Here is a 20,944-nt window from a genome sequence, read left to right on the forward strand (position 1 = left end):
TTAGAGATTTTCTGGATTATTTAACATTGAGTACTGTTGTCTGATGAGCATTAGTTTGACATTTCCAATCTGCCCCTGTAAAAACTGTATAATTTTATTTAGAATACATGGTCCTATAGTTATTATTAAAAGTAACACAGTTAAGGGCCCAGCGAGAGCAGATAATAGTGTTGTCAACCAGAGGGACTTAGTAAACCAAGATTCAAACCACCCCTGTTGCGCCTCTCGTTCTTTTTGTCTTTCACGAAGGCGCTCTCTGAGTTTTGTCATGGACTCTTTAACAACACCAGAGTGATCCGCATAGAAACAGCACTGTTCTTTTAAAGCTGCACATAGTCCCCCCTCTTTAAGGAAAAGTAAGTCAAGTCCCTGCCTATTCTGCAGAACTACTTCTGAAAGGGAGGTTAGAGAGTTCTGAAGGGCTGAGACAGATCTTTCTATTTCTTTTAAGTCTTGATCTATCGCGGCCTGTAATTGACTGGTTTGTTGATTGCTATGTACAATGGCAGCAGTCCCTGTGCCTATACCGGCAGCGACAGTTACCCCCATAAGGACTGCTAGAGTTATTGAGATTGGTTCTCTTTTGTATCTGATTTGGCTTACTAGTGTAGTTTCTAATTCTGTCTCTGAATGATAGAGAATTCGGGGGTATATAGAAACTAATACACAATAGTTGACAGAGTTGTTAAAAACCTTTGTAGATACACAAGGGGTAATTCTGGTGTCACATGCCCACTTTAAACCTGGGGGAGGTTGGAGGAATTTATTATTATCTTGGGTTTGGTTAATGGTGGCACATAAGATTTTAACGTGGGGAGGAGGGTTACCTATACAAGTTCCTTGTCCCGTAACTTCAGACAAGGTGAGTTTATGGTCGCTGTCCCAGTCGCAAGACGTGCCATTAGGGAGGATGGTATATGACTTATTTATAGCTATTCCTTCATAATAGGGCGGCGAAGCCGACAGGCAAAGCCAGCATGACTGAGTGAGATTAGCTCGGGAGTGATTGAGGGCGGAAAAGGCTCCTAGAATTAGGTTGTATAATCGGTTACCGGGAGTTCCTGGATTGTGGAGAGTCAAAAGGGGTGGAGAAGTGGGAATTATGGAACTCGTGGGGTTCCGGGGAGTATGGCTAGGCCTTTGTGAGGGCGCAGGTTCTGTACGAGGCCCTGAGTTTTTCATAGTCAGAACAGGGTTGGGGCCTATCCGGATAGCTTTTTGGGGAATCTCTTCCTTCTTAATGAACATCAGTCCCCCCCTGTCTGTGCCGGCTTCGTAGAATCTGGTTCCCCAGGTCTTTCCAGTTATCCAACTATCGTCTGAAGGGTTAGTGATATTAAGCCAAATTTTATCACAAGGGTTGTATGAGTAATCTGTTTTAAGACTAGCACCTGTGGCGTGGGCCCTGAGACGCTCCCTGAGCCACCCTTCAGACCCACAGCCTCCGCGGTTAGTACAGTTCCATTGGAATCCTATTTTGAGGAAGGGGTTGCCTGAGGTTGTCCATTTTGTTGCTAAGGTTTCACAGCCCCAGTAGGCACAATAATAATGTCCTGGGCTGTTACAATAACTTCTACCCGGATTGGATGCAGGGCATAGATAAATGGGGGTCAGGTCACAACAGGGTTCGTCCCCCAGAGTGGTAAGTTTACAAGGGGGTACCAGGAACGAAGGCCCCCCTGCTCCCTCCCAAGTTTTTATAGTCTTCCCATTTTCCCATCTGGATATTGTCCATTTCCAAGGCTTATGCGGGTTGGAATTGGGTTCTCCTGGGGGAAGGAGGAGAAGGAGTAGTAACCCTACGAACCCGCAGCTTGAGAGGATTGTCAGTCCTTTCCAGTTTCCACTGGGACTCAGAGGGCGAAGGTGCAGGTTTGAGATGAGACGCATGGATCCAGGATGCGATGCCATTGACCTTGACTGCGGTGGGGGTGGTCAAGAGTACTTGATACGGTCCTTTCCAGCGAGGTTCAAGAGTCTGTACCTGGTGGCGGCGGACGTAGACAAAGTCTCCCACCTGATATTGATGCGGAGTTCTGTTGTCTTCTGGCTGGTAGGAGGTGGAGAGCTGCCGCCACAGGAACTGCTGGGCTTTTTCCAAGGCTCACAGCCTGTCAAGCAAGGGGGTATGAAGGGAACTATTAATCTCTAGAATGGAGGACATGTCCTTGACTGGAGGTGGCGCCCCATATAAGATTTCATAAGGGGTTAGATTACACAAGAGAGCAGAGGGGGTATTCCTGGCTCTGAACAGGGCATAAGGCAGGAGCATGGTCCAATCTTTCAAGCCAGTCTCTATAGCTAATTTGGTTAGGGTCTCTTTAATTGTCCTGTTCATTCTTTCAACCTGTCCTGAGCTTTGGGGTCTGTATGCGCAATGCAATTTCCAATCAATCCCCAATATCCTGGCCACCCCCTGACTTACCTGGGCTACAAATGCGGGTCCGTTATCTGACCCTATTACTTTTGGTAGACCGAACCAGGGAAAAATTTCTTCCATAATCTTCTTGACTACGACCTGGGCCGTTTCTCTCTTAGTTGGGTAGGCTTCAACCCATCCTGAAAAGGTGTCTACAAAAACTAGTAAGTATTTAAGTCCATATTTTGCAGGTTTAATTTCAGTAAAGTCGACTTCCCAGAACTGCCCAGGTCGAGTTCCCCTTAGTCTTTTTCCATTAGGAGCTTTTGTGGGGTAGGCGTTTACAATTTGACATGCCTGACATTCTCTGGCTACGCGATCTGCCAGTTCTTTCCTTTTTGAGGCTGCCAGAGGGTACAATTCCCTCTGGTCTTGCAGGAGCTGCTGTAGTTTCCCTGTCCCCAGGTGAGTGAGCTGGTGGACCTGCTGTATGTAAGCTAGGGCTTCCGATTCTCCTTGGGGTGTAACCTCAGATAGTGTTTCAGGAGGTTGCTGGTTTTCTTTGGTTACTTAGAACCAAGTTTACAGGGTCCCTTACTGCTGCCGCTTTTGCTTCTTCATCTGCTCGCTTATTACCCATGGTTATTGGGTCCGAGCCCCTTTGGTGGCTAGCACAGTGGCCAGTGGCCAGTTCTTTGGGAAGCATGACTGCTGCCAGGAGTTTAAGAATTTCCTCTTTGTGTTTGATTTCTTTACCAGCTGAGGTTAATAGCCCTCTTTGTTGGTAAATTGCCCCATGTACGTGGGCAGTAGCAAAGGCATAACGGCTATCTGTATAGATAGTCGCTCGCTTTTCTTTTGCTAATTCTAGAGCTTTTGTGAGGGCAATTAGTTCAGCCTTTTAGGCAGATGTTTCCTCCTGGAGGCTAGAAGACCAAATAACTTTTGTCCCACTGACTACCGCCGCTCCCGCTCGCCTCTTACCGTGTTGGAGAAAGCTGCTTCCGTCCGAAAACCAGGTTACCTCCGAGTTAGGTAATGGTTGGTCTTTTAAGTCTCTGTGGATTCCGGTTTCTTCAGCTAATATCTCTTGGCAAGTGTGCAGCACAGGTCCCGCAGTCTCGTCCGGGAGCAGGGTAGCCGGGTTTAAACCTGACGGGGCCCCGAAAGTCACCCTGTCTTTGTCTAGGAGGATGCCCTGATAGTGGGTAATTCTGGCATTTGACATCCATCTATCTGGAGGCTGGCGGATTATGCTCTCCAGGGCGTGAGGGGCTATTATGGTCAGCTTCTGTCCTAGAGTGAGTTTGTCTGCGTCTTTTGCCAGGAGGGCAGCTGCCGCGATGGCCTTGAGACAGCGTGGCCATCCGCTGGCAACTGAATTTAATCGCTTGGACAGATAGGCCACCGGTCTCCTCCAGGGGCCTAAAGCCTGTGTTAGGACCCCTCTAGCCACGCCTCTCCTTTCTTCTATGTAAAGCGTGAAAGGTTTATTCACGTCTGGGAGGGTTAAAGCTGGAGCTGACAGGAGCGCTTTCTTAATGGTGTCGAAGGCTTCCTGCTGTGCTATTCCCCACTGGAAATCAGCGCTCCCTTTGAGCAAGGGGTATAATGGGGCAGCAAGGGCTGCAAACCCTGGGATCCACAACCGGCAGAATCCTGCTGTCCCTAAGAACTCTCGTAGCTGCTTTCGGGTTGTGGGCGGGGCTATCTGTGTTACAGTTTTCTTTCTAGCCTCGGTGAGCCATCGCTTTCCATTCTTAAGAGTATATCCCAGGAAGATTACTTCCCTTTTACAGATTTGGGCCTTTTTGGCCGAGGCTCGATACCCCAGTGCGGCTAGCTCACTTAACAGTTTTCGGGTTCCATACTCACAGTCCTCCTTGGTGTCTGCTGCCAACAGTAAGTCGTCCACATATTGTAGCAAGGTGACTCTGGGATGCTGAATTCTGAAGGAGCTTAAGTCTTTATGAAGAGCTTCGTCAAAAATGGTGGGGGAGTTTTTGAACCCCTGGGGCAAGCGTGTCCAAGTCAGTTGGTTCGAGGATCCCGTCTCAGGATCAACCCACTCGAAAGCAAACAAGGGTTGACTGTCCTTATGCAAGGGCAGGCAGAAGAAAGCATCTTTTAGATCAAGCACAGTATACCAAGTCTTTTCAGGATGGAGAGTGCTGAGCAGGTTATAGGGATTTGGCACCGTAGGATGTATATCCTGCACTCTGCTATTTACTTCCCGTAAGTCTTGCACTGGTCTATAGTCTCTAGTCCCTGGCTTTTTGACTGGCAATAAGGGAGTGTTCCAGGCTGATTGACAGGGCTTAAGTACTCCCACGCCAAGGAATTTCTCTATATGGGGCTTGATTCCTTCCCGGGCTTCCTTGCTTAAGTAGTATTGTTTTACCCGAATTGGAGAGGCGGTGGGCTTTAGGGTCACCACTACTGGGGGCTGATTGACTGCTAACCCTAACCCGGCAACTTCTGCCCAGGAATTAGGGAATTCTTCAAGCCAGGCCTGAGGAATAGAACTGTGGAGCTGTTCTGATTTTACATACAGCTGATATTCTTCTTCGACTGGCAAGGTGAGGGCAGTTATTACAGGTTGGCTTACTAGCGGGTTTAAAAATTCCACCTTTGGCCCCTTAGGATTGAAGGTGATTCTCGCCCTTAGTTTAGTTAACAAATCTCTTCCCATAAGCGGGGCAGGGCACTCAGGAATGACTAGGAAGGAGTGTTGAACCCTCCCCTTCCCCAGGTCCATGGTTCTTTTAGTAGTCCAGGCGCGGTAGCGACTGCCATTTGCTCCCCGCACTAAGGACCTTTTTGTAGAGAGCGGGCCTATAGGTTCTTGGAGGGCCGACACTACTGCTCCTGTGTCGACTTCAAAATTAATTGGTACCCCCTCCACATTAAATTTTACCCTGAGCTCGGGGAGGGGTGCCGAGCCCTGACTCCCCTAGTCTTCACTTTCTAGAGCCAACGTGGCCGGTTGTTGCCAATTTGGGGGCCTAGTACCCCTCCGTTTTTTCTGACAGTTTTTGGCCCAGTGCCCAGTTTCTTTGCAGTAGGCACACTGGTCTGGACTAAGAGGGGTACGATAACGCCGACCTGAGGGATTTTCTCCAGCTCGTCCTCTACCTTCAGTGTTTCTTTCAACTACTGTGGCCAGGATCTTTGTTAATTCTTTTGTTCTCCTTTTCTCTCTCACCAACTCTTTTTCCTCTCTCTCTCTCGTTCCTTTGTTCTTTTTCCTCTTCTGTTTCTCTCTTATAAAACACTTTTTCAGCTTCTTTGACTAAATCTCGCAAGGCTAGGTCCTGCAACCCATCTAAGCGCTACAGCTTGCGTCTAATGTCTGGAGCTGATTGGCCGATAAAGGCCATGGCCACTGAGGCTCTTTGATCCTCTGATTGAGGGTCAAAGGGAGTATACCTACGGTATGCTTCCATTAGTTTTTCTAAAAAGACTGAGGGCGATTCCTCCGCTCCCTGAATAACCTCTCTTACCTTGGCCAAATTGGTGGGCTGGCGTGCGGCTGCTCGGAGACCCGCTACTAGAGTCTGGCGATAGATGGACAGATGCTCCCTACCTTCAGAGGTGTTTGGGTCCCAATTAGGGCGGCGCAGCGGGAACCGATCATCGATGATATGCTGGAGTTGGGTGGGTCTCCCGTCTTGTCCAGGAACTTGCTTCCTGGCTTCCAGTAGGATCCGATCTCGCTCCTCCGTGGTGAAGAGAGTCCCCAGGAGTTGTTGACAATCATCCCAAGTGGGCTGGTGAGAGAACATAAGGGACTCCACCAATCCAGTCAGCCTAGTGGGAGCATCGGAAAAAGGAGGGTTATTATTTTTCCAGTTATATAAGTCAGAGGAGGAAAAGGGCCAGTATTGTAGAGCGGGCATTTCTCCCCCGTGTCCATCATCCACTGGAGGCCCGTACGGTCTGAGGGGGAGAGTGACCGCTACATCAGATGGGCTTAGTGCTCGTCTGCTTCGTGTACTATGTGCTGGTCCTGGTTCATCTGGGATCGTCTGTTGGTGAACCTGCGGAGAGGGAATGGAAGAGGGCGGAGAGAGGAAACTAGAGGAGGGAGAAGGTGAGCTAAGAGAAGGGGGGTCCGGTACCAGAGCTGAAGGGTAAGGAGGAGGGGAAGAAGGACCTGCGTCGAAGAGGAATAGATCCGATTGGGATTCTGGTAGGACTGCAGGAGGTAAGGAAGGATAGAGTTTCGGAGCTTGAGAAGGACCCGGCACCTTGATTGGGAGTACAGAGGGAGAGTCATGTTAACCAAGAGGAGTGAGAAACGGCTTTACCCATGGAGGTGGGTTTTCACACAGGTCCGGCCAAACCATGATGTAGGGCTGCTGGTCCGGGTGGCCATACGGGTCAGGGCGGAAGATGACTGACTTGACGGCCCGAATCAAGGGTAGATGAAAAGCTCCTTCCTGAGGCCATTCCACGTTAAAAGAGGGCCACTCGGCCGAGCAGAAGGTCTGCCATTTGCCTTTCTTTACAATAAAAGATAGATTCTGACCTCTTTCCCTGACCTCAGACCAGTGTCTCAAGGTCAGAGAAAGTGGAGTCGACACTCCCTGACCCATCTTTGTTAAAACAAAAACAATTCCCAACACACAAATACAGACAGACACACACACAGCCGGCACACCACGTTTACACGGTTTCAGAGACACAGCTCAGACTGGCCTGATGACTGTGATCGAGTCTCCCCCCGTCAGAAGGGAAACAGACAGAGTCGGCCCTGTAGGAAGCCTCCAGGCGTCCCCGGAGGTCCCCCAATCCCGAGGCGTCCCTCGGGAGAGTGACCTGCAACCCCTGGACACGTCTGTCAGTTGCGGTCGGGGAGTGCTCACGCGACTCTCCGACAGTCACTGCCAGTCTGACAGACTAAGCGATCGCACCTCAGACAAAAAGGCCTCACTTACCCTGAGAGAGAAGGCTGTTGGAGCCTCCCCTACGAAGAGCCGATCTCGGTGGGACCTCCAAATGTAAGAATTTGAGAGTTTTTGCCACGCAAAGGAAGACTCCAAGAGACGTTCTCTCATGCAACACGCAAGGGGTTTATTTTTCACACATGCGTGGGGCTCACTGAACACCCAGGAACAGAGAGCCCCCAGCCTGAGTTTGTAAAAGTTTTTAAAAGGGGTAAGATGAGGGGGGTGGGGGTCGAGCATGGGTCACAGGTGCTGTTTTGCAAAAAGCAGATAAGAGCAGTTTTACAACAAGCACTTTTAACAGTTTCACAGCGAGCATTTCTTGAGCATGAGTCATGGGAGTGGCTATTGCAGATAGCCGCAGTTTTACAACAAGTGATTTAGGCACAAGGAGTCATGGGGTGGGGGTGGGGGGGAGGCGAGAAACAGATAACCGCCCTAGGAAAGTCCCGGATTGTTTACTTTCAACCTGATGGGGCCCATAATTCTTTTCTTTATAATTCTTAACTCACACCAAATGCATAGCCATGAATATAAAATGGCACAAATGCTTTTGCTGGATATTTCAGAAGCTAAAATATATGTAAATAGCGAAATTAAGCAGGAAAAATTAGCTACTGTTAAGCTTTATAAAATCCCTTTTTATACATACAGTATTTGTATTTTAGTTTTTGGCTAGACTCACTCAGGATAATGTTCTCTAGGTCCATCCATGTTATTACATGCTTCATAATTTTATCCTGTCTTAAAGCTGCATAATATTCCATTGTATGTATATACCACAGTTTGTTTAGCCACTCGTCTGTTGATGGACATTTTGGCTGTTTCCATCTCTTCGCAATTGTAAATAACGCTGCTATAAACATTGGTGTGCAAATGTCCGTTTGAGTTTTTGCCCTTAAGTCCTTTGAGTATATTCCCAGCAATGGTATTGCTGGGTCGTATGGCAATTCTATATTCAGCTTTTTGAGGAACTGCCAAACTGCCTTCCACAGTGGTTGCACCATTTGACATTCCCACCAACAGTGGATAAGTGTGCCTCTTTCTCCGCATCCTCTCCAGCAGTTGTCATTTTCTGTTTTGTTGATAATGGCCATTCTGGTGGGTGTGAGATGATATCTCATTGTGGTTTTGATTTGCATTTCTCTAATGGCCAGGGACATTGAGCATCTCTTCATGTGCCTTTTGGCCATTTGTATTTCCTCCTCTGAGAGGTGTCTATTCAAGTCTTTTTCCCATTTTGTAATTGGGTTGGCTGTCTTTTTGTTGTTGAGTTGAACAATCTCTTTATAAATTCTGGATACTAGACCTTTATCTGATATGTCGTTTCCAAATATTGTTTCCCATTATGTAGGCTGTCTTTCTACTTTCTTGATGAAGTTCTTTGATGCACAAAAGTGTTTAATTTTGAGGAGCTCCCATTTATTTATTTCCTTCTTCAGTGCTCTTGCTTTAGGTTTAAGGTCCATAAAACTGCCTCCAATTGTAAGATTCATAAGATATCTCCCTACATTTTCCTCTAACTGCTTTATGGTCTTAGACCTAATGTTTAGATCTTTGATCCATTTTGAGTTAACTTTTGTGTAGGGTGTGAGATATGGGTCTTCTTTCATTCTTTTGCATATGGATATCCAGTTCTCTAGGCACCCTTTATTGAAGAGACTGTTCTGTCCCAGGTGAGTTGGCTTGACTGCCTTATCAAAGATCAAATGACCATAGATGAGAGGGTCTATATTTGAGCACTCTATTCGATTCCATTGGTCGATATATCTATCTATATGCCAATACCATGCTGTTTTGACCACTGTGGCTTCATAATATGCCTTAAAGTCAGGCAGTGCAAGACCTCCAGCTTCGGTTTTTTTCCTCAAGATGTTTTTAGCAATTCGAGGCACCCTGCCCTTCCAGATAAATTTGCTTATTGGTTTTTCTATTTCTGAAAAATAAGTTGTTGGGATTTTGATTGGTATTGCATTGAATCTGTAAATCAATTTAGGTAGGATTGACATCTTAACTATATTTAGTCTTCCAATCCATGAACACGGTATGCCCTTCCATCTATTTAGGTCTTCTGTGATTTCTTTTAGCAGTTTTTTGTAGTTTTCTTTATATAGGTTTTTTGTCTCTTTAGTTAAATTTATTCCTAGGTATTTTATTCTTTTAGTTGCAATTGTAAATGGGATTCGTTTCTTGATTTCCCCCTCCACTTGTTCATTGCTAGTGTATAGAAATGCTACAGATTTTTGAATGTTGATCTTGTAACCTGCTACTTTGCTGTACTCATTTATTAGCTCTAGTAGTTTTGTTGTGGATTTTTCCGGGTTTTCGATGTATAGTCTCATTTCGTCTGCAAACAGTGATAGTTTTACTTCTTCCTTTCCAATTTTGATGCCTTGTATTTCTTTTTCTTGTCTAATTGCTCTGGCTAGAACCTCCAACACAATGTTGAATAACAGTGGTGATAGTGGACATCCTTGTCTTGTTCCTGATCTTATGGGGAAAGTTTTCAATTTTTCCCCATTGAGGATGATATTAGCTGTGGGTTTTTCATATATTCCCTCTATCATTTAAAGGAAGTTCCCTTGTATTCCTGTCCTTTGAAGTGTTTTCAGCAGGAAAGGCTGTTGAATCTTGTCAAATGCCTTCTCTGCATCAATTGAGATGATCATGTGATTTTTCTGCTTTGATTTGTTGATATGGTGTATTACATTAATTGATTTTCTTATGTTGAACCATCCTTGCATACCTGGGATGAATCCTACTTGGCCGTGATGTATAATTCTTTTAATGTGTTGTTGGATTTGATTTGCTAGAATTTTATTGAGGATTTTTGCATCTATATTCATTAGAGAGATTGGTCTGTAGTTTTCTTTTTTTGTAATATCTTTGCCTGGTTTTGTTATGAGGGTGATGTTGGCTTCATAGAATGAATTAGGTAGTTTTCCCTCCACTTTGATTTTTTTGAAGAGTTTGAGGAGAGTTGGTACTAATTCTTTCTGGAATGTTTGATAGAATTCAGATGTGAAGCCTTCTGGTCCTGGACTTTTCTTTTTAGGCAGCTTTTGAATGACTAATTCAGTTTCTTTACTTGTGATTGGTTTGTTGAGGTCATCTTTGTCTTCTTGAGTCAAAGTTGGTTGTTCATGTCTTTCCAGGAACCCGTCCTTTTCCTCTAAATTGTTGTATTTATTAGCGTAAAGTTGTTCATAGTATCCTGTTATTACCTCCTTTATTTCTGTGAGGTCAGTAGTTATGTCTCCTCTTCCATTTCTGATCTTATTTATTTGCATCCTCTCTCTTCTTCTTTTTGTCAATCTTGCTAAGGGCCTATCAATCTTATTGATTTTCTCATAGAACCAACTTCTGGTCTTATTGATTTTCTCTATTGTTTTCATGTTTTCAATTTCATTTATTTCTGCTCTAATCTTTGTTATTTCTTTCCTTTTGCTTGCTTTGGGATTAGTTTGCTGTTCTTTCTCCAGTTCTTCCAAGTGGACAGTTAATTCCTGCATTTTTGCCTTTTCTTCTTTTCTGCTAAAGGCATTTAGGGCAATAAATTTCCCTCTTTGCACTGCCTTTGCTGCTTCCCATAAGTTTTGATATGTTGTGTTTTCATTTTCATTCGCCTCTAGGTATTTCTCTAGCAATTTCTTCTTTGACCCAGTCGTTTAGGAGTGTGTTGTTGAGCCTCCAAGTATTTGTGAATTTTCTGGCACTACGCCTATTATTGATTTCCAACTTCATTCCTTTATGATCCGAGAAAGTGTTGTGTATGATTTCAATCTTTTTAAATTTGTTAAGACTTGCTTTGTGACCCAGCATATGGTCTATCTTTGAGAATGGTCCATGAGCACTTGAGAAAAAGGTGTATCCTGCTGTTGTGGGATGTAATGTCCTATAAATGTCTGTTAAGTCTAGCTCATTTATAGTAATATTCAGATTCTCTATGTCTTTATTGATCCTCTGTCTAGATGTTCTGTCCGTTGATGAGAGTGGTGAATTGAAGTCTCCCACTTTTATGGTATATGAGTCTATTTCCCTTTTCAGTGTTTGTAGTGTATTCCTCACGTAGTTTGGGGCATTCTGGTTCGGTGCGTAAATATTTATGATTGTTATGTCTTCTTGTTAAATTGTTCCTTTTATTAGTAGATAGTGTCCTTCTTTGTCTCATTTAACTGTTTTACATTTGAAGTCTAATTTGTTGGATATTAGTATAGCCACTCCTGCTCTTTTCTGGTTGTTATTTGCATGAAATATCTTTTCCCAACCTTTCACTTTCAACCTATGTTTTTCTTTGGGTCTAAGATGTGTTTCCTGTAGACAGCATATAGAAGGATCCTGTTTTTTAATCCATTCTGCCAATCTATGTCTTTTGATTGGGGAATTCAGTCCATTGACATTTAGTGTTATTACTGTTTGGATAATATTTTCCTCTACCATTTTGCCTTTTGTATTATATATATCATATCTGATTTTCCTTCTTTCTACACTCTTCTCCATACCTCTCTCTTCTGTCTTTTTGTATCTGACTCTAGTGCTCCCTTTAGTATTTCTTGCAGAGCTGGTCTCTTGGTCACAAATTCTCTCAGTGACTTTTTGTCTGAGAATGTTTTAATTTCTCCCTCATTTTTGAAGGATAATTTTGCTGGATATAGGAGTCTTGGTTGGCAGTTTTTCTCTTTTAGTAATTTAAATATATCATCCCACTGTCTTCTAGCTTCCATGGTTTCTGCTGAGAAATCTACACATAGTCTTATTGGGTTTCCCTTGTATGTGATGAATTTTTTTTCTCTTGCTGCTTTCAAGATCCTCTCTTTCTCTTTGACCTCTGACATTCTAACTAGTAAGTGTCTTGGAGAACGCCTATTTGGGTCTAATCTCTTTGGGGTGCGCTGCACTTCTTGGATCTGTAATTTTAGGTCTTTCATAAGAGTTGGGAAATTTTCAGTGATAATTTCTTCCATTAGTTTTTCTCCTCCTTTTCCCTTCTCTTCTCCTTCTGGGACACCCACAACACGTATATTTGTGTGGTTCATATTGTCCTTGAGTTCCCTGATACCCTGTTCAAATTTTTCCATTCTTTTCCAGATAGTTTCTGTTTCTTTTTGGAATTCAGATGTTCCATCCTCCAAATCACTAATTCTATCTTCTGTCTCTTTAAATCTATCCTTGTAGGTATCCATTGTTTTTTCCATCTTTTCTACTTTATCCTTTACTTCCATAAGCTCTGCGATTTGTTTTTTCAGTTTTTCTATTTCTTCTTTAAGTTCAGCCCATGTCCTCTTCATGTCCTCCCTCAATTTATCGATTTCATTTTTGAAGAGGTTTTCCATTTCTGTTCGTATATTCAGCATTAGTTGTCCCAGCTCTTGTATCTCATTTGAACTATTGGTTTGTTACTTTGACTGGGCCATATTCTGAATCTTCTGAGCGTGGACCGTTATCTTCTGCTGCTAGCATCTGGGCATTTAGTCAGATTTCCCTGGGTGTCGGACCCAACAAGGTTGTAAGGTTTTTCTCTGAAATCTCTGGGTTCTGTTTTTCTTATCCTGCCCAGTAGGTGGCGCTCGTGGCACACGTTTGTCTCACGTGTTTGGAAGGGATCCCCCCGGTCACTGATCCTCGCGGCCTGGGGATTTCCGATCCAATTCTCTCAGTTGGTTTGGGGGTCCGCGCGTGGTAGGCGCGTCAGCCGCTGCGGCTTGAGGGGACCCTGTGGCTGGTCACCGGCCGCAGCGGGCCCGGGGAATTCGCCACCGGACCAGGAAGTCACCGCTGGGGAGGGGCTTTGGTCACCGGCCGCCGCGTCCTGAGGAATTCCCCACCGGACCAGGAAGCCGCCCGCGGGGGAGGGCCACCGCGGCTTGGGTAGCCCTCTGATCCGAGACTCGTAGCCGGACCAGGAAGCCGCCCACAAAAGAGGGGCGCCGGCCGCCTCGGCTTGGGAAACTTGCCTCTCCGAGACTCTCAGCTGGCCCAGGAAGGAGGGAGGGAGGAGCTCCGTCCGCCACAGCTGCCGCTGCTCAGGAAATCGTGCGCCGCTCAGGGATCTCAACGCAGCCGAGTCTCACAGTCAGACTAGCCAGTCCAGACTGGGGTACACTGTGTGTCCATTCCCTGCCGTGGCCCCGGGAGCTGTTCTGCACTGTTTCAGTTCACCTAGTAGTTGCTTTGGAAGAGGAACTAAGATGCACGTACCTTACTAAGCCGCCATCTTGGCCCCGCCTTGATGAGATTTTCATTTCAGATTTTTTTTCTCTAAAAATTCCTTTTGTTTCTTTGTAGAGCTTCCATTTCTGTTATTGGTAGTTCCATCGTATTTCTTATCTCTCGCTCTGCCCCTATTGATTGGTTTTTCTAATGGTTATGGGTTTTTCTTGAAGTGCTTAGTAGTGTTTGATGGATGCTGGACATTGTGATGTAGGTTTTTATCGAGTGCCTGAATTTTGCTATGTTCTAGTATAAGAATTAACCTTTGTAAGCAGTTAATTTATTTGTGGATCAGCTTGATCCCTTCAAGGCGTGATTTCAAACTTTGAAAGGGGGACCTAGAATAGCATTTACTTCAAATATTGTTTAGTCTTCTAGATCTCTATTCATTGCTCAATGATCATCAAGAAGTTTGTGTTCTGTATTTAATCTGGAATGTCTCCTGACCCTGTGTGAGGTATGAGGATTGTTCAAATAATAGATTATTTAAACAATAGATTATCTGTTATTTGTCCAGTCTAATTCTCAGTGGTTACGTAAGGTATCTGTCCCAAAACTCTGACCTACAACTTCCAGTTGCTTCAGCTTTCTTAACCTGTGACAAGTATGCCCTCAGTTCAACTCCCTGTTTTATTTTTTTTTTTGATTCTTCATGCTTCTAAGCAGAGATCCAGAGCCCACCTTGTCTTTTCTTTCAGGAAAATAGTCCTTTTATCTTAAAATACTTGTATCTCATATGTTGTCTGCATTTCTGGTTGTTTATAGAGGCATGGTAAGTCATGTTCTTGTACCTCCTTCAGGACAGGAAGTTGAACTCCTGAAATATCTTTTTTAACTTATAGTGTATAATGGGAGATGGTATTATTGGCAACTTATGTGAGCTTTTTAAAGTAATTATGGTACAAATTAAAATGATTTACAGCAGTTTGAATAATTATTTTTTGATATCTAAATTAAAACTGAGGAAAGGGCCCCCAGATGAATTTTTTGTATTTCCTGATTTGATTAAAAGTGACTATCTTAAATGGAGGTTATAAAGAAATGTAGTATTCATGCACAGTTTAAATTATTCTTTGCTCGTTGAATTGAATGTTACCATTGTTTTTAGTTTTACAGCTATTTTATAAAATGTACACAAATTGCATATCTGGTATATTCTTGGAAATACACATTGTGCTTTTTTAACTTTTTTACCCAATATTTGTCATGTTTTAAACATAACATTTTCTTTAATGATAATTATTTAAAATGCACAGAGATTTTAACATTGAATCAGACAACTAGTACTTAGATGATATATATGTTAGCACTTTAAATGTAAATTGGAGGAATAGATAATGGAAAGTAGTACTTCTGTAGACTCCTGATGGCATTTTTTAAAGACTGTATGATGGCAAAAATTGCTTCTTTCCTTCAGTGATTTTTTTATTGCAATATAATCATCTAAAGTGTACAAGTAGTGGTTCATAGTATCATCATAAAATTGTGCATTCATCAGTGCAATAGATTTTTTAACATTTTCGTTACTACAAAAACAATAAAAGTAATAAACGTAAAAGTGAAGAACACCCAAAACATCCCATAACCCCCATATACTCTTGTTGTTTATTTATTTTTGTCCTTTTTTTTTTTTCTTACACATCTGTCCATACACTGGATACTGGGAATGTCAATCACAAGGTTTTCACACTCACACATTCACACCTTTAAAGCTCTTTAGTTATTCATAGTTATTCAGTCATCTTGAAGAATCAAAGCTATTGGATTACAGCTCAACAGCTTTAGGTATTTCCTTCTAGCTACTCCAGTACAACACAAAATGAAAAGTGATATCTATTTACAGCATAAGAATAATTCCAGAAAGACCGCTCGACTCTACTTATCTCTCAGCCACTGAAACTTTATTCTCTTCATTTATCTTCTCCTTTTTGGTCAAAAAGGCTTTCTCATTCCAGCAGTGCCAGGGCCAGGCTAATCCCTGGGAGTCATGTCCCATGTTGCCAGGAATATTTACACCCCTGGTGTTGTGCCCTACATAGAGAGGAGGGCAGTCAGTTTTTCTGCGGAGTTGTCTTAGAGAGAGAGTCCACATCTGAGTAACAAAAGCTTTTTTTGGCAGGTGATCCTTAGGCATAATCATAAGTAGGTTTAGCTTCTCCTTTGCAGGAATAAATTTCATAAGGGCAGTCCCCAAAATCAAAAATAGCTCCTACTAAGAGGATTTCTCCTCCATGTTTATAATATAAGTATCATCCTTTACTCTACATGTGAGAGTTGAGGGGGCACTAAAATTAAAAGCTTATTGTATAAAAATAATGAAACAATGAAATAGTTCAGTCATTTTGCTTTGAATATTTCCTGAACGTATAAATTATTTTGAAAAACAGTATTCTTTTAAGGAGATTTTGCTGTAATCAAAAGTGACCTCCATATTATAAACGATAATGCTCTGATATCTTTAAACAACTGGAAATCTACTTTCTCAGTATGTTGCTTATTAATATATTATGTGTCTAAAAACCTCATTTTAAAGATAATTATAAGGTTTGAATATTATTAACTAGGTAATATTTATATTTCAGGTTATTGTTTTATTGTGCTTTAAAGTGAAATTCTTGTTATCAGAGCTTATCTTTAAATTGACTACTTGTTAAGATGGGATTTTTTATTGTGTTTTGACTCTTAAGGGGAGCAACTTGATAAATATTTATGAAACTGTGTGAATGTGCGTTTTGGTAAGTGGAGATGAGGGAAAAGCCTTTGCATATTTGCTGAAGTTAGGAATAAAATATTTTATATAGCTTGAAATAATATGCAGAAGACTTTTTTTTCTTCTCCTGTTCGAGTTACTAAAAGAAGTGGATGCCTGGTATAAGTTGTATGTAGCAAATATATTTTATGTATAATTTTTATTTTAATGCGTTACTTTTCTCACAGAGCTTGTCAAACACATAGAAGCAATATTGGAACTGAAGGTGGACCACCTCCTTTTGTGCCATTTGGACAGGTAATGACTTTCAGGTTGGCATATTAATTTTAATCAGGAAAAAAATGTTTTTTGTTTGTATTCTAGTGTGTCATTTGTGTGGAACATTCAGGGGTCAGGGAGTTATATGGAAATACATTAAGTACAAGGAATTTAACAATTGTGTTTTATTTTCCTTGACTGTAATGAAATGTATTAGTAGAATCTATTTCTTGAGAGCTGTTGATTAAAAGATTAAAGCACTCAGAGCCTACCTGAAGAGTAATTTATCACAATTAATATAGAATCTGTGCTGGATGAGAGAGAAATTCAAGTGTAAGCAGACTAAAATAGGCTAATTTTCATTTTGTTCAATAAAATTAAACTAGGAAAAGGAAATTTGTACAGAGGGATAGGATCTAATTGAGAACTCAAGGCAGAAAGACACTACTGCATTTTAGTGCCTCCTGTCCCAGTTGTTCCTTCTAAGGTCTGTTCTTCTGCCTCATTCCAAATACCATCTCTTACCATCTTAGGAGTGCTGTAACAAAGTACTACAAACTGGATGGCTTAAAACAACAGAACTCTGTCTCACAGTTCTGAAAGTCTGAAATTAAGATCTCCATAGGGCCATTTTTTTCTAAAATCTATAAGGATAATCTCTTTCTTGCTTCTCTCCTGACTTCTGCTGGTGATTTGCTGGCACTCCATGTCATTCACTTTTCAGTCATCACATTGCATTCTATCCTGTGTCTAAATTTCCTCTTCTTAAAAGGACACCACTTATATTGGATCAAGGATCCACTACTCCAGTGGGACCTCATTTTAACTTGGTTAAATCCATTTATAAGAGCCCTATTTTCAAATGAGGTCACATTCTGAGGTACTCTCAGGGTTAGGACTTAAAATATCTTTTTGGTGAGCACAGTTTAATTCATAACAGCATCTTCAAGGACTTAATTTATATCCAATATAGTATTGTCTTCTTCAACCATGGCGATTATTATCCTTCTCCCAAATAAGCTAAAAGGTTTTAAGTCTAAACTTCCTATTTTTCAACTATCTCCTGCTGTAAAAATCTACCTTGAAGTAGCACTTCAGCTGGCCAGTATCTTATGCTTTTCTGGTTGTGATCAGGATCAACTTAAATCTGCAACAGTTTCCTCCAAACTCTCTTTGCTTTGTCTTGAAGATCTGAAAATAAACCCTGTGGCAGCTTGCTTTTGCCTCATGATGCCCCTAAAGTTTAGCTGTTGGTAACCTGCCTTGCATTTGCTCTTTACTATCCTTTCTTGAGAGTGCTGGTTTAGAATGAAGATGAGCTGGGGATGTCATGGGAAACACAGACTTAGATTTCCATAACAAGAGTTTGTTTTTATTTTTGGTATGAGTTACAGGTATCTAAGTTAATCAGAAGATAAATGAATAGGATCAATTTACTGCCATCCTCTTCAAAAAATAAAAATAAAAAATATCTTTGATAAGGTCAGCTCAATATTAAACTCATATTTGTATTATGGATATTTTTAAGGTATTTTCAAAATATGCTCGCTTTTACTGTTTTGGAATAAGGGAGAGTCGAGATAAGAGGAGGTATAGAGCCTAATAGTGTGGTCTGTGTTAATACTCTTACTTCTCCAATATAATACCAACCCACCCCCAGAATGAACACAGAGGGTAAACTTTCTATTAATTTATTTTGAGGAAATAATAAATGATATATTTATAGGAATTTATTTTCCCCTTAAACATTTTGGTTTTAATCTTTCTCTTATTTCTGCAACATATAGTATTATACAACATATAAGTTATAATATTTCAAATTTTTTTCCAGAGTGACTTATGATCTAATTATTTTTAAGAATTTACAGTGTGTTTTATAGCCTTTTTGGGTTAGGAAGTGTAATATATAAAGGTATGGTATCTAGTATTGTTTCTAAAGGCCATTTGAAAAGTTTCTATATAGCCTATTTCAGCCTTGAAACATGGGTTCAAGATAGAAAATACCAGCTGTGTTTGGTAACAAAGGATATATTTAGACTTCTGAAATATTTTATTTGTGTAGCACATGTCTTTGAGAAGATGTTTTCGATTTCTTTTAGTCAATGAGTTGAGAAAAAATTTCTTTTGTAGAATTTGTACTGCTAAGATTGGAATGGAGGCTAAAATTGAGAGCTTATTTTTTAGAAAATTATGCCTTTTAAAATTGGGTCTAAAATCTTAAACATTGCAGCCTGCTGGGGAGGAGGGATGTTTTTAGATTTTTGGTTTGTAAGTTCAGAGGCATTCTTTTATACCCAGCCTTCATATAATATGAAAAATAAACTCTTAAATTAACAAGTGGAATTTACTTTTTTCCTGTGTACTAGTCGAGAACTACTTGAAATCTAAAATGATGTCAAATCATTATCCTAAAATGAAACCTGATCTTTTGTTTAGATATGGTTTTTGAATATATGCCACATTTTAGTAATTTTTTTAATTGTTTACCAGTTACATTTATTTAAAAGTTACTTTACTCAGTTTTCTATCTTTATTTTTAAATCTATAGGATGTAGTTTTGTTTTTTGTAGCCTCTCAACTATTGTAAAAGCAATACATATTTCTTTTGAAGAAGTATTCTTTTCTAATGAAAAACATGAATCTTTTTAGAACTACTAAATTGATTTATTTTTATTTATTGTTACCAGAAGTGTATGTCTCATGTCGAAGTGGATAGTAGAGAACTGGATCGAAGAAAGACCTTGCAAGTTACTATGCCTGTCAAACCTACAAATGATAATGATGAATTTGAAAAGCAAAGGACTGCTGCTATTGCAGAAGTTGCAAAGAGCAAAGAGGTAAGGAACTGAACCTAATTGCAGGGTTTTCTTATTTCTCATCATTGTGTCCATTTAGATTATTCACGATCATTGCATTCCTTTCACATAAAATAATTAATTTAACACACCTTTGACATTATTCTTTCATATTCCATAAGTAGGAAATGCCTTACTGCCTAATAGAATCTTAAGCTTACCCATTTTACTCATATGTTTGTTTTCTAAAATTACATTGGCAGTTCCAGTAAGTTACTATTGCTAGCAAACTGCCCTTCTTGTCTCCCTTTTCCTTTTCTTTTTAACAATATAACAACTGACGTTTTTATTATGTCAGAGAGTTTCTCATTATTAGTTGGGCTAGGTGTTCACTTTTTCAGGATAATTTTCCCCTAAAAGTGCAACTTCTGAAAAATATAGGTGAAAATTAGAGGGTCTATCACTGGCTCAGTGTTAACGTTTTTGCCAGGTTTTATATTTAATTCCACTTACTGTATAGTAAAAGTGTTTTTTTAATTTTTGGGTTATATTTGTACATATATACATACCCATTATTACATCATTTACCAATGATAGTTAAGTGTTTTTCTTTTCATTTTTAAAAATTTCAGGACTATTTTGGATAGGTTTTTTCTCTAATTATTAATTTTAGGTTTTAATAAGAAATTTTAGCACATGATTTTTTTGCTTAGGCTTTTAAGCATTGAGATCAAAATATAGTTTCATGCATTCAGAACCACTAACTAAGCTTAGTTAACAACTGCTTTCCTGTTTAAATTTGAAGTTTAAATAGAATTCTTGAATTTTGGTTGTTTATTCTGCCATGTGTCCTTCTATCATCAGTTTAGCCTTGGGACCAAGAATACAAGCTCTGGAGTTAGCCTGTAAGCCTATCCTGCTGACACTCTTGGATAGGCATAACTTTTTATGCCACAATTTTAAACATCTATAAAATGGAAATAAAATTTGTACCTACTTCATATGGTCACTGTGAAAATTAAAATTGATAATCTTTAGAAGGGCATTTAGAAACTACCTGGCATAGATCGTGTCACTCCTTTGTTTAATGTTCTCAATAAATGTGATTCTTGCTATTCTATAGTCTTTCCTCTCGTCTATGGCACGTTTAAGAAAAACCATTTGTAACATTTCTGGTATTAATGTGTCTTACAGCATTTTTATGACACATGTTCCCTCTTTCCCAAGAAGCTATTAAAATGATAGAATTTCAGACGTGAGGATAATAGGTGCTTATCAATTTTCTTGCTGATTGTAGGTAGTGTATTTTTTTTTTACATTTATCTCAAACAAACTTTCTTCCCAAGTATTTTTTTTACAGCTATTTACTAGAATATAGGTAGCATACTATATGCTTCATTTTTAAAAGTTGTAATAGATTGCATATTTTCTCATAAATAATTGATAATTAAGGAATCAAAGCTTTTTAAACCTAAAACAGACTTTAGAATTCCTCAGTTTATATTATAAGAAAGTTTATGGAGTCTCAACAAAGTGAAGGGACTTGGTCACTGTTACACAGGGACAGTTTTGGTACTAAATCTGTGTAATCTAGCAGAGGGTACATGTATTTAATATGTATATTTGAACACCAAAATCACAGTAGAGTTGTTCTGAAAAGATA

The 20,944-nt window shown here is 40.6% G+C and overlaps 1 protein-coding gene across 1 annotated transcript in view; it reads left to right on the forward strand.

Annotated features, from left to right (window-relative positions):
- TDRD3 (tudor domain containing 3) overlaps positions 1-20,944 on the forward strand; it is a 269,944-nt gene that overhangs the window by 171,434 nt on the left and 77,566 nt on the right. The window contains 2 exon segments of the mRNA XM_077158398.1: positions 16,458-16,525; positions 19,174-19,323. Of these exon segments, the coding sequence (XP_077014513.1) occupies positions 16,458-16,525; positions 19,174-19,323 (218 nt within the window).

Source organism: Tamandua tetradactyla, chromosome 4 (genome assembly GCF_023851605.1).
Source record: "Tamandua tetradactyla isolate mTamTet1 chromosome 4, mTamTet1.pri, whole genome shotgun sequence".
NCBI lineage: Eukaryota > Metazoa > Chordata > Mammalia > Pilosa > Myrmecophagidae > Tamandua > Tamandua tetradactyla.